This window comes from Cherax quadricarinatus, chromosome 33 (assembly GCF_038502225.1).
Source record: "Cherax quadricarinatus isolate ZL_2023a chromosome 33, ASM3850222v1, whole genome shotgun sequence".
Classification (NCBI taxonomy): domain Eukaryota; kingdom Metazoa; phylum Arthropoda; class Malacostraca; order Decapoda; family Parastacidae; genus Cherax; species Cherax quadricarinatus.
Genome location: NC_091324.1, coordinates 11,375,173 through 11,389,369, shown reverse-complemented (window position 1 = coordinate 11,389,369; position 14,197 = coordinate 11,375,173). Strand labels below are relative to the sequence as shown.

The 14,197-nt window shown below is 38.7% G+C and overlaps 1 protein-coding gene across 6 annotated transcripts in view; it reads left to right on the top strand.

The window, feature by feature from the left end:
* LOC128694032 (BTB/POZ domain-containing protein 6) overlaps positions 1-14,197 on the top strand; it is an 80,063-nt gene that overhangs the window by 44,917 nt on the left and 20,949 nt on the right. For all 6 annotated transcript variants that reach the window (XM_070090800.1, XM_070090796.1, XM_070090802.1 and 3 more), the window contains exon 6: positions 2,848-2,947. In XM_070090800.1, coding sequence (XP_069946901.1) covers positions 2,848-2,947 — 100 coding nt within the window. The remainder of the gene's footprint in view (positions 1-2,847; positions 2,948-14,197) is intronic.

The following is a 14,197-nucleotide window of genomic DNA, read 5'->3' as shown; positions in this document are numbered from 1 at the left end:
CGAGCCAATATTTTGACGAAAAAACAGGACTATTTCCGAAATGGACGACTTTCAGGCCGAACAATTATTGAGGTACCACTGTATATATTTTTACGTATGCTTCATTATATTATTATTATTATATTATTGACACTTGTAGGTTTAGTGGTTCATTATGATTATACTAACCCTTAAACGGTCCAAACGTATATATACGTTTTTTCAACATTTGAAAGTATGTAAAAAAATGTACATCATCTTTTTTCTTTTACATTTGAAAATGTTTAAAAAAACTTTTATCTACATTTTTTTTTGTTATATTTGAAAATATGTAAAAAAAAATAGATCTACTTTTGGAGCACTACAGATTTGAACGTCGATCTATTTGGACCGTTTAACCCTTTGAGGGTTTTTGTCGTACTAGTACGTCTTACGCGTAGGGGTTTTTGACGTACTAGTACTCATAAATTCTAGCGGCCTCAAATCTAGTGGGAGAAAGCTGGTAGGCCTTCATATGAAAGAATGGGTCTATGTGGTCAGTGTGCACAGTCTAAAAAAAATCCTGCAGCACACAGTGCATAATGAGAAAAAAAAAACTTTGACCATTTTTTTTGAATAAATCAGCGACTTTGCAGTGTATTTTCGTATGGTATTTATTGTTGTATTCTAGTTTTCTTGGTCTCATTTTATAGAATGGAAGACATATTACAGAAATTGAGATGATTTTGACTGGTTTTACAAAGAAAGGTGCCTTGAAATTGAGCTCAAAGTAGCAGAAATGTTCGATTTTTACCAAACTTCAAAAGTAAACAAATCGTGCCAAGCGTGCAATGCACGTCAACTGGTGAGTCTAATATTCTTTCACAAGTGCACCAATAATATTTATACCATTTTTTACACTAATGCAGTAGTCTGCATAACAGTAAATCTTATATTTTTTGTGAAAATAAAAATTCAAAGTGGAAAGCAAAAGAATATAAGAGGGGCCTTGAGACATGACTAATGACTAGAGGAAATGTCATTTTAGTGCCAGGAATGTCTTTCTTGTTTATTCTGGACCCTATTCGGAAATTGGCATCTTTTGAAATTTGTGTGAAATTGGCAAAATTGCTAAATTCTGACCACTGTACTGGATAGTTGAATTTCATAAATGAGTGGTTTCTTGCACCCATTCGATAGAAAAAATGGAGTTCTAGCGAAATATTCATGTTTTTGTCGACTAGTACAGTGAAATTGGCCGAAAATGGGGCTCAAAGTGGGCAAAATCGCCGATGCGTAAACATCGCCGAGACCGCTAACTTTGCGAGAGCATAATTCCGTAAGTTTTCTATCAAATTTCAAACTTTTGGTGTCTTTATGATCGGGAAAAGATTCTCTATCTTTTCATAAGAGAAAATAATTTTTTTTTTTTAAATTTGGCCGACCCTGAGTACGAGTTTCGGAGAGGGCCTGTCGACCCTCAAAGGGTTAAAGGTTAATAATAATAATTATATTATTATGTGAATGGAACATGTATGATCTGTAATTGTTTGCGTGTAATTTTTGATAAATTTTAACTTTTTATAATAGATTTGTGTATATTTCATGGTAGTAAATGATAGACTAGGATCTACATATATTTTATGCATTCATGATTTACCTAATTTTTTCTTAATTTTTTCAGTTACAATTCTCCAGAAAACATATCCAATATATTCATTGAAAAAAGTCCACTTATAAGTGGACCCACACAGTTCAAACCCATGTTGTTCAAGGGTCAGTTATACTTTGAGTTTGGAAGGTTGACAGTACTTAACTCCTTGACTGTCGCAACCCCAAATCCTGAGGTGTCTCCTGGTGTCGCAAAATCCCCCCCCCCTCCCCCCTCCCCCCCCAAAAAAAAAATTCTTATGAAATGATAGAGAATCTTTTCCTGATTGTAACGACACCAAAAGAACGAAATTTGATGGAAAACTGATGGAATTATGTTCTTGCGAAGTTAGCGACCTCGGTGATATTTACGAATCAACGATTTTGCCCACTTTGAGCCCTATTTTTGGCTAATTCCATTGTTCCAGTTGACCAAACTCATACCTATTTCTTTAGAACTCCATTTTTTCTATCGATTTAGTACAAGAAACTGCCCATTTACCAATTTCAACTACCCAATAACGTGGTCAGAAATTTGCAATTTGGCCAATTTCACGAAAATTAACAAATATGACAATTTCAAAATGGGGTCCAGAATGAACAGTGCAGACATTCCTGGCTCTAAAATAAAATTTTCTTTGTTCATCAGTCACGTTTCCAGGCCCCTCTGATATTTTACTCTTGCTTTCTATTTTGAATTTTTATTCAGACAAAAAATAGAAGATTTACTGTTATGCAGACTACTATAATATTGCAATAATTGTATAAATAATGTCAACCTATTCATGACTGCATATTAGAATGGCTACTTGGATATTTATTGGAAAATGACATAATTTTTTACTTTTGAACATCGGCAAAAAGCAAACATTTCCCCTACTTTGAGCTCCATTTCAAGGTTCTTTTCATAGAAACACCAATCAAAATCACGTCTATTTCTATAATATGTTTTCCATTCTATCAAATGAGACCAAGAAAACGAGAATACAACCATAAATACTATACAAAAATAGACCACAAAGTCGGCATTTTAATTAAAAAAAAAACCAGATTTTTTTTTTTGGTGGGGGGGGGGGAATTTTGTAACACCAAGAGACACCTCAGGATTTTGAGTTGCGACAGTCAAGGGGTTAAATAGTATTGCAAATATATTACCCTTTAAATTTAAATTATGTATTCTTATGTCGGCATATAACCAATATTGTATTTTGCCAAAGTGATAGATGTCTTCTTTACCAGATAATCCAAAATGCAACTGATCAAGTGCTGAAGGATCCATCATTTGAGGAAATAGATGCAACTATCCTCCGCACCATACTGCAACAGGATAGACTCAGTGGTTAGTATCTTATAATAATAATAAGTTGAAAAGAATCCTTCCTCCATAAGCCATGTGTGTCATGAAAGGCAACTAAAATGTTGGGAGCAAGGGGCTAGTAACCCCCTTCTGTATAAATTACTAAATGTTAAAAAAAAACTATTGTTTCTTCTTTTTCGGGTCACCCTGACTTGGTAGGAAACGCCAGTGTATTAAATAATAATATTGCAGTTTTCATTTGCAAGAAATACAGTTAAATAAATTTCTAGCACTCTGGCTATCACTCAGCAAGGTAGGGTGACTTGAGAAAGAGAAAATATAGTTTGTTATTCAAGTATGTTCTATTGTGGCACAAATGAATTATGTATAAAATAAGTGACAGAATACTACAGTATTGAAGTTCAAGCAATTGTGTGTAGATTGAGTAAGAAGGTAGAAACTTTTTAAAGAGTATAGATGAAGAAATGCACTCAGAATCAGTATACAAATTCAGCTTAAATGACTGTTCTATTGAAATACATATTTTTTGTTATGCATAACAATGGCCTGACAGAATTCCTTTGGTTACTTGTGCTTATTAAAAGCTTTATCATTTTATTACTTGTGATTTACTTTGTTTAATCATGTGGCATATAGACAACAGTATTCATGAATAATGTTGCCTTCAAAATGGAATAGATTTGCTGGCTTGGAATCACTTTTGGAAATATTACTGTGGGGAAAGTCAGGCAGTCATCCATTTTTGTCACATGGTATCAGGAAGATGGAGGGAATATTTTGAGGAATTGTTAAACGTTGGTGAAGATAGGGAAGCTGTGATTTCGTGTATAGGGCAAGGAGGAATAACATTTTGTAAGAGTGAGGAGGAGCGAGTTGTGAGTGTGGGGGAAGTTTGTGAGGCAGTGGGTAGAATGAAAGGGGGTAAAGCAGCTGAGATTGATAGGACAAAGATAGAAATATTAAAAGCAGGTGGAGATATAATTCTGGAGTGGTTCATGCTTTTATTTAATAAATGTATGGAAGAGGGTAAGGTACCTAGGGATTGACAGAGAGCATGCATAGTTCCTTTGTATAAAGACAAAGGGGGCAAAAGAGAGTGCAAAAATTATAGAGGAATAAGTCTGTTGAGTATACCTGGTAAAGTGTATGGTAGAGTTATTATTGAAAGAATTAAGAGTAAGACAGAGAGTAGGATAGCAGATGAACAAGGAGGCTTCAGGTAGGGTCAGGGGTGAGTAGACCAAGTGTTTATAGTGAAACATATAGGTGAACAGTATTTAGATAAGAGTAAAGAGGTTTTTGTGGCATTTATGGATTTGGGAAAGGCATATGATAGGGTGGATAGGGGGACAATGTGGCAGATGATGCAAATTTATGGGATAGGAGGTAGGTTATTGAAAGCAGTGAAAACTTTTTACGAGGATAGTGAGGCTTAGGTTAGAGTATGTTGGAGAGAAGGAGATTATTTCCCAGTAAAAGTAGGCCTTAGACAAGGATATGTAATGTCACCGTGGTTGTTCAATCAATTTATAGATGGGATTGTAAGAGAAGTGAATGATAGGGTCTTGGCAAGAGGTGTGGAGCTAAAAGATAAAGAATCAAACACAAAGTGGGAGTTGTCACAGTTGCTCTTTGGTGATGACATGGTGCTTTGGGAGAATCTGAAGAGAAGTTGCAGAGGTTGGAGGATGAATTTGGTAGGGTATGTAAAAGAAGAAAATTAAAAGTGAATATAGGAAAGAGTAAGGTTATGAGGATAACAAAAAGATTAGGTGATAAAAGATTGGATATCAGATTGGAGGGAGAGAGTATGGAGGAGGTGAATGTATGCAAATACAGTGGACCCTCTCCTTACGATATTAATCCATTCCTGAGAGCTCATCGTAAGCCGAAATTATCGTAAGGCGAATTAATTTTCCCCATAAGAAATAATGGAAATCAAATTAATCCGTGCAAGACACCCCAAAGTATGAAAAAAAAAATTTTTACCACATGAAATATTAATTTAAATACACACAAACTGAAGAAGACATGCACAATTACTGCTCTACTAAGAATAAAATACATGACACTTTTTTTTTTTTTTTTTTTCAACAAGTCGGCCGTCTCCCACCAAGGCAGGGTGACCCAAAAAAGAAAGAAAATCCCCAAAAAGAAAATACTTTCATCATCATTCAACACTTTCACCACACTCGCACATTATCACTGTTTTTGCAGAGGTGCTCAGAATACAACAGTTTAGAAGCATACACATATAAAGAAACACAACATATCCCTCCAAACTGCCAATATCCCAAACCCCTCCTTTAAAGTGCAGGCATTGTACTTCCCATTTCCAGGACTCAAGTCCGACTATATGAAAATAACCGGTTTCCCTGAATCCCTTCACTAAATATTACCCTGCTCACACTCCAACAGATCGTCAGGTCCCAAGTACCATTCGTCTCCATTCACTCCTATCTAACACGCTCATGCACGCTTGCTGGAAGTCCAAGCCCCTTGCCCACAAAACCTCCTTTACCCCCTCTCTCCAACCCTTTCGAGGACGACCCCTACCCCGCCTTCCTTCCCCTATAGATTTATATGTTTTCCATGTCATTCTACTTTGATCCATTCTCTCTACATGACCAAACCACCTCAACAACCCCTCTTCTGCCCTCTGACTAATACTTTTATTAACTCCACACCTTTTCCTAATTTCCACACTCCGAATTTTCTGCATAATATTTACACATGACACTTAACTTTATTAAAAATCTGGTGATGATTGATGGGATGGGAGGAGGGGAGCATGTGGAAGTTATTGTTTAGTAGGGGAATCCCCTTCCATTAGGACTTGAGGTAGCAAGTTCTTTTCCGGGGTTACTTCCCTTCTTCTTTTAATGTCACTAGGACCAGCTTGAGAGTCACTGGACCTCTGTCGCACAACAAATCTGTCCATAGAGGTCTGTACCTCCTGTTCCTTTAACCCTTCCAGGGTGGACAGGCCCTCTCCCAGACTTGTTCTCAGGGTCACCAATTTAAAAAAAAAAAATATTTTTTCTTATGAAAAGGTAGAGAATCTTTTCCCAATCATAATGACACCAAAAGTATGAAATTTGATGGAAAACTATCGGAAATATGCTCTCGCGAAGTTAGCGGTTTCGACGATGTTTACGCATCAGCTATTTTGCCCACTTTGAGCCCTATTTTTGGCCAATTCCAGTGTACTAGTTGACAAAAATCAACTATTTTGCTAGAACTCCATTTTTTCTATCGAATGAGTACAAGAAATCACCCATTTACCGATTTCAACTATCCAATAAAGTGGTCAGAAATTAGCAATTTTGCCAATTTCACACAAATTTCAAAAGATGCCAATTTCCAAATAGGGTCCAGAATAAACAAGAAAGACATTCCTGGCACTAAAATAATGTTTCCTCTGTCCGTTAGTCACATCCCCACGCCCCTCTTACATTCTTTTGCTTTCCACTTTGAATTTTTATTCTCACAAAAAATAGAAGATTTCCTGTTACGCAGACTACTGCATTAGTGTAGAAATGGTATAAATAATATCAGCGCACTTGTGAAAGAATATTAGACTCACCAGTTGACGTGTATTGGACGCGTAGCATGATTTGTTTACTTTTGAACTTTGGCAAAAATCAAAGATTTCTGCTACTTTGAGCTCAATTTCAAGGTAATTTTCTTTGTAAAACCAATCAAAATCGTCTCAATTTCTGTAATATGTCTTCCATTCTATAAAATGAGACCAGAAAAACTAGAATACCATCATAAATACCTTAGGAAAATACAGTGCAAAGCCGCTGTTTTAAACCAAAAACACTGTCAAAGTTTTTTTTTCTCATTACGCACTGTGTGCTGCAGGATTTTTTTTATACTGCGCACACTGACCACATAGACCCATTCTTTCATATGTAGGCCTACCAGCTTTCTCTCACTAGATTTGAGGGCGCTAGAATTTAGGCATACTAGTGCATCAAAAACCCTGGTGCGTAAGCCGTACTGGTACGTCGGAAACCCTGAAAGGGTTAAGATTTGCCTAAAATGGGCCACAACATTGTCATTGTAATAGTCACCAGCACGGCTTGCAATAGCTGTGTTAGGGTGATTCTCATCCATAAAGGTTTGCACTTCAACCCACTTTGCACACATTTCCGTAATCTTTGAAGTAGGCACAATGGATTCCACAACTGGCATAGGCTTCTCAGGGTTAGCCTCAAACCCTTCAAAATCTTTCTTAATTTCCATACTAATTCTCACACTTTTTACCACAGGGTTGGCACTAGAAGCTTTCTTGGGGCCCATGGTGACTTATTTTGCAGTTACAAGCACAAAAAACGCTGGGATAAGGTGAAATGTACCGAATGTATGCGTGGATGCGACTGCACTGGCTGGGTTGTAAACACTGGCGCTGAGGCCACACGTGGGACGCGTCCTGGACGAATCACGTAAGGCGAGGCAAAATTTTTGCGTTCAAATGCTTCATATGGCGGATTTAACGTAAGGTGATGCGTTCGTAAGGCGGGGGTCCACTGTATTTAGGAGTGGAAGTGTCAGCAGATGGGTCTATGAAGGATGAGGTGAATCACAAAATTGATGAGGGGAAAAGGGTGAGTGGTGCACTTACGAGTCTGTGGAGACAAAGAACTTTGTCTGTGGAAGCAAAGAGGGGAATGTATGAGAGTATAGTTGTACCAACACTCTTGTATGAGTGTGAAGCATGGGTGATGAATGTTGCAACGAGGAGAAAGCTGGAGGCAGTGGAGATGTCATGTCTGAGGGCAATGTGTGGTGTGAATATGATGCAGAGAATTCGTAGTTTGGAAATTAGGAGAAGGTGTGGGATTACCAAAACTATTATCCAGAGGGCTGAGGAGGGGTTGTTGAGGTGGTTCGGACATGTAGAGAGAATGGAACAAAACAGAATGACTTCGAGAGTGTATAAATCTGTAGTGGAGGGAAGGCGGGGTAGGGATTAGCCTAGGAAGGGTTGGAGGGAGGGGGTAAAGGAGGTTTTGTGTGCAAGGGGCTTGGACTTCCAGCAAGTGTGCATGAGTGTATTTGATAGGAGTGAATGGAGAGAAATGGCTTTTAATATTTGACGTGCTGTTGGAGTGTGAGCAAAGTAACATTTATGAAGGGATTCAGGGAAACCGGCAGGCCGGACTTGAGTCCTGGAGATGGGAAATACGGTGTCTACACTCTGAAGGAGGGGTGTTAATGTTGCAGTTTTATAACTGTAGTGTAAAGCACCCCTCTGGCAAGACAGTGATGGAGTGAATGATGATGAAAGTTTTTCTTTTTCGGGCCACCCTGCCTTGGTGGGAATCGGCTGATGTGTTAATAAAAAAAAATATGAAACTTGAAATAACTTTAAAATACTTGAAATTTTGGAAAGTTTCCAGACATAATGGAGAGACACGGTGCTCACGAAACTCATGGAAAATGCAAACAAACTGGGTGGGGGGCAGTGACAGTAGAATAAATAAAGAGCAACACTCCCATTCTCATGTAACACTCGATTTTTAGAATTAACGATGTTTTGAGTGCTCACGGAGAATGTAAACAAACCAGGTGGGGGCGCAGTGACCGTATTAGAAAGACAGGGAGCTGTATAGCGAGTTTTGGTCATAATTTGAAATGTCCATATTAGCGGAACACTGTAAAGTGGGGCCCTACTGTACAGTATAACTTGGTCAGATTTATTTTACAATATACGGTACAGTAGACAGTCATTTAGCACGGTAGTAACGTTCCTGAAAATGCTGTGTTAGGTAAAAATTGTGTTAGATGAACTGAAGAACTTATGGGAAAAATAGGGTTACGTTCCTGGGCGCCCCCAAAAAGCCGAACAACTTTTTTTTTAGGCCTCCACATCTTAAAAAATAGAGTGAATATGTAGTTTTAACTCGTTGTTGTGATGTATTATGTTGTTTTTACTGCTTAAGACTACAAATGTCACAGAAATAATAGTATTTCTTACCTTAAATTATGGGTGCTGGTGTTTGTGGATGATTGTGAAGAGAGTGGAGAGTTATGCTGTGGCCCTACTGGGCTGAGGTGGATGTAGAGGTTCTGGTACTGAAGTCGATGCTTGTACTGGAGTGTCTAACTTGAAGTCAGTCAGTCAGGTCACTCAGTCAGTCAAGTCATTCAGTAAGCCAGTCAAGTCATTCAGTCAGTCAGTTCAGTCAGTCATTCAGTAAGTCAGTCACACAAACTCATGTTTACCTCTTTTTCTGTGTACAAAGTAACGCTTCATTACAGCTACAGGTTATCTCTTGTCTAATATCTTTGTTTCTTTGTTAATTCTAAGACTTAAGTGCTTATAGCTCTTCGTGCCACTTTCAGCAACACTGGTATGGCTACTGAGTGTCATGATTGCTTGGCACATACAAGATATAATAATTAAAATATCACGACACAATTCACAAACACAGCTGCCTTGTAGCACAGAAAGACTGGACTGAACGTGGATGGCAGGAGGGCTCCTCGGCTGCTCCACAAGCTGGACGCTTGAAAAAGAGATATTTTTTTTCCTTCCCACAAACTGAACCATGTTAAATTAATTATACGTGCTACATAAAATTGTGCCGCAATTCTTCAATCATGCAATACTCAAATCGTGCCAAATAAACTCGTGCTAAATGACTGTCTACTGTATGTGAAAATCAGTTTGAATAAATTGACAATATTTTGTAATGGGAGCCAACTGATGTATTTCAGGCACACTTTTATATATTCTTCTTCTTTCAACGTACCAGCCGTATCCCACTGAGGTGGGGTGGCCCAAAAGAAAAAACTGAAGTTTCTCCTTTTAAATTTAGTAATATATACAGGAGAAGGGGTTACTAGCCCCTTGCTCCCGGCATTTTAGTCGCCTCTTACAACACGCATGGCTTACAGAGGAAGAATTCTGTTCCACTTCCCCATGGAGATAAGAGGAAATAAACAAGAACAAGAATTAGAAAGAAAATAGAAGAAAACCCAGAGGGGTGTGTATATATATGCTTGTACATGTATGTTTAGTGTGACCTAAGTGTAAGTAGAAGTAGCAAGACTTACCTGTAATCTTGCATATTTATGAGACAGACAAAAGACACCAGCAATCCTACCATCATGTAAAACAATTACAGGCTTTCGTTTTACACTCACTTGGCAGGACGGTAGTACCTCCCTGGGCGGTTGCTGTCTACCAACCTACTACGTAGGACTTTTATATATATATATATATATATATATATATATATATATATATATATATATATATATATATATATATATATATATATATATATATATAGATATATACACACACACACACACATACATACATACATACATACATACATACATACATACATACATACATACATACAGTGGACCCCCGGTTAACGATATTTTTTCACTCGAGAAGTATGTTCAGGTGCCAGTACTGACCGAATTTGTTCCCATAAGAAATATTGTGAAGTAGATTAGTCCATTTCAGACTGCCAAACATACACGTACAAACGCACTTACATAAATACACTTACATAATTGGTCACATTTGGAGGTAATCGTTATGCGGGGGTCCACTGTATATATATACATATATATACATACATACATGCATATATATATACATACATCTAGGTTTTTCTCCTTTTTCTGAATAGCTCTTGTTCCTCTTTATTTCTTCTATTGTCCATGGGGAAGTGGAAAAGAATCTTTCCTCCGTAAGCCATGCGTGTCGTATGAGGCGACTAAAATGCCGGGAGCAATGGGCTAGTAACCCCTTCTCCTGTAGACATTTACTAAAAAAGAGAAGAAGAAAAACTTTATAAAACTGGGATGCTTAAATGTGCGTGGATGTAGTGCGGATGACAAGAAACAGATGATTGCTGATGTTATGAATGAAAAGAAGTTGGATGTCCTGGCCCTAAGCGAAACAAAGCTGAAGGGGGTAGGAGAGTTTCAGTGGGGGGAAATAAATGGGATTAAATCTGGAGTATCTGAGAGAGTTAGAGCAAATGAAGGGGTAGCAGTAATGTTGAATGATCAGTTATGGAAGGAGAAAAGAGAATATGAATGTGTAAATTCAAGAATTATGTGGATTAAAGTAAAGGTTGGATGCGAGAAGTGGGTCATAATAAGCGTGTATGCACCTGGAGAAGAGAGAAATGCAGAGGAGAGAGAGAGATTTTGGGAGATGTTAAGTGAATGTAAAGGAGCCTTTGAACCAAGTGAGAGAGTAATTGTGGTAGGGGACCTGAATGCTAAAGTAGGAGAAACTTTTAGAGAGGGTGTGGTAGGTAAGTTTGGGGTACCAGGTGTAAATGATAATGGGAGCCCTTTGATTGAACTTTGTATAGAAAGGGGTTTAGTTATAGGTAATACATATTTTAAGAAAAAGAGGATAAATAAGTATACAAGATATGATGTAGGGCGAAATGACAGTAGTTTGTTGGATTATGTATTGGTAGATAAAAGACTGTTGAGTAGACTTCAGGATGTACATGTTTATAGAGGGGCCACAGATATATCAGATCACTTTCTAGTTGTAGCTACACTGAGAGTAAAAGGTAGATGGGATACAAGGAGAATAGAAGCATCAGGGAAGAGAGAGGTGAAGGTTTATAAACTAAAAGAGGAGGCAGTTAGGGTAAGATATAAACAGCTATTGGAGGATAGATGGGCTAATGAGAGCATAGGCAATGGGGTCGAAGAGGTATGGGGTAGGTTTAAAAATGTAGTGTTAGAGTGTTCAGCTGAAGTTTGTGGTTACAGGAAAGTGGGTGCGGGAGGGAAGAGGAGCGATTGGTGGAATGATGATGTGAAGAGAGTAGTAAGGGAGAAAAAGTTAGCATATGAGAAGTTTTTACAAAGTAGAAGTGATGTAAGGAGGGAAGAGTATATGGAGAAAAAGAGAGAGGTTAAGAGAGTGGTGAAGCATTGTAAAAAGAGAGCAAATGAGAGAGTGGGTGAGATGTTATCAACAAATTTTGTTGAAAATAAGAAAAAGTTTTGGAGTGAGATTAACAAGTTAAGAAAGCCTAGAGAACAAATGGATTTGTCAGTTAAAAATAGGAGAGGAGAGTTATTAAATGGAGAGTTAGAGGTATTGGGAAGATGGAGGGAATATTTTGAGGAATTGTTAAATGTTGATGAAGATAGGGAAGCTGTGATTTCGTGTATAGGGCAAGGAGGAACAACATCTTATAGGAGTGAGGAAGAGCCAGTTGTGAGTGTGGGGGAAGTTCGTGAGGCAGTAGGTAAAATGAAAGGGGGTAAGGCAGCCGGGATTGATGGGATAAAGATAGAAATGTTAAAAGCAGGTGGGGATATAGTTTTGGAGTGGTTGGTGCAATTATTTAATAAATGTATGGAAGAGGGTAAGGTACCTAGGGATTGGCAGAGAGCATGCATAGTTCCTTTGTATAAAGGCAAAGGGGATAAAAGAGAGTGCAAAAATTATAGGGGGATAAGTCTGTTGAGTATACCTGGCAAAGTGTATGGTAGAGTTATTATTGAAAGAATTAAGAGTAAGACGGAGAATAGGATAGCAGATGAACAAGGAGGCTTTAGGAAAGGTAGGGGGTGTGTGGACCAGGTGTTTACAGTGAAACATGTAAGTGAACAGTATTTAGATAAGGCTAAAGAGGTCTTCGTGGCATTTATGGATTTGGAAAAGGCGTATGACAGGGTGGATAGGGGGGCAATGTGGCAGATGTTGCAGGTGTATGGTGTAGGAGGTAGGTTACTGAAAGCAGTGAAGAGTTTTTACGAGGATAGTGAGGCTCAAGTTAGAGTATGTAGGAAAGAGGGAAATTATTTCCCAGTAAAAGTAGGCCTTAGACAAGGATGTGTGATGTCACCGTGGTTGTTTAATATATTTATAGATGGGGTTGTAAGAGAAGTAAATGCGAGGGTCTTGGCAAGAGGCGTGGAGTTAAAAGATAAAGAATCACACATAAAGTGGGAGTTGTCACAGTTGCTCTTTGCTGATGACACTGTGCTCTTGGGAGATTCTGAAGAGAAGTTGCAGAGATTGGTGGATGAATTTGGTAGGGTGTGCAAAAGAAGAAAATTGAAAGTGAATACAGGAAAGAGTAAGATTATGAGGATAACAAAAAGATTAGGTGATGAAAGATTGGATATCAGATTGGAGGGAGAGAGTATGGAGGAGGTGAATGTATTCAGATATTTGGGAGTGGACGTGTCAGCGGATGGGTCTGTGAAAGATGAGGTGAATCATAGAATTGATGAGGGGAAAAGGGTGAGTGGTGCACTTAGGAGTCTGTGGAGACAAAGAACTTTGTCCTTGGAGGCAAAGAGGGGAATGTATGAGAGTATAGTTTTACCAACGCTCTTATATGGGTGTGAAGCATCGGTGATGAATGTTGCAGCGAGGAGAAGGCTGGAGGCAGTGGAGATGTCATGTCTGAGAGCAATGTGTGGTGTGAATATAATGCAGAGAATTCGTAGTTTGGAAGTTAGGGGGAGGTGCGGGATTACCAAAACTGTTGTCCAGAGGGCTGAGGAAGGGTTGTTGAGGTGGTTCGGACATGTGGAGAGAATGGAGCGAAACAGAATAACTTCAAGAGTGTATCAGTCTGTAGTGGAAGGAAGGCGGGGTAGGGGTCGGCCTAGGAAAGGTTGGAGGGAGGGGGTAAAGGAGGTTTTGTGTGCGAGGGGCTTGGACTTCCAGCAGGCATGCGTGAGCGTGTTTGATAGGAGTGAATGGAGACAAATGGTTTTTAATACTTGACATGCTGTTGGAGTGTGAGCAAAGTAACATTTATGAAGGGGTTCAGGGAAACCGGCAGGCCGGACTTGAGTCCTGGAGATGGGAAGTACAGTGCCTGCACTCTGAAGGAGGGGTGTTAAATGTTGCAGTTTAAAAACTGTAGTGTAAAGCACCCTTCTGGCAAGACAGTGATGGAGTGAATGATGGTGAAAGTTTTTCTTTTTCGGGCCACCCTGCCTTGGTGGGAATCGGCCAGTGTGATAATAAAAATATATATATATATATATATATATATATATATATATATATATCTTTCTTTCTTTCAACACACCGGCCGTATCCCACCGAGGCGGGGTGGCCCAAAAGGAAAAACGAAAGTTTCTCCTTTTACATTTAGTAATATATACAGGAGAAGAGGTTACTAGCCCCTTGCTCCCGGCATTTTAGTCGCCTCTTACAACACGCATGGCTTACGGAGGAAGAATTCTGTTCCACTTCCCCATGGAGATAAGAGGAAATAAACAAGAATAAGAACTAGA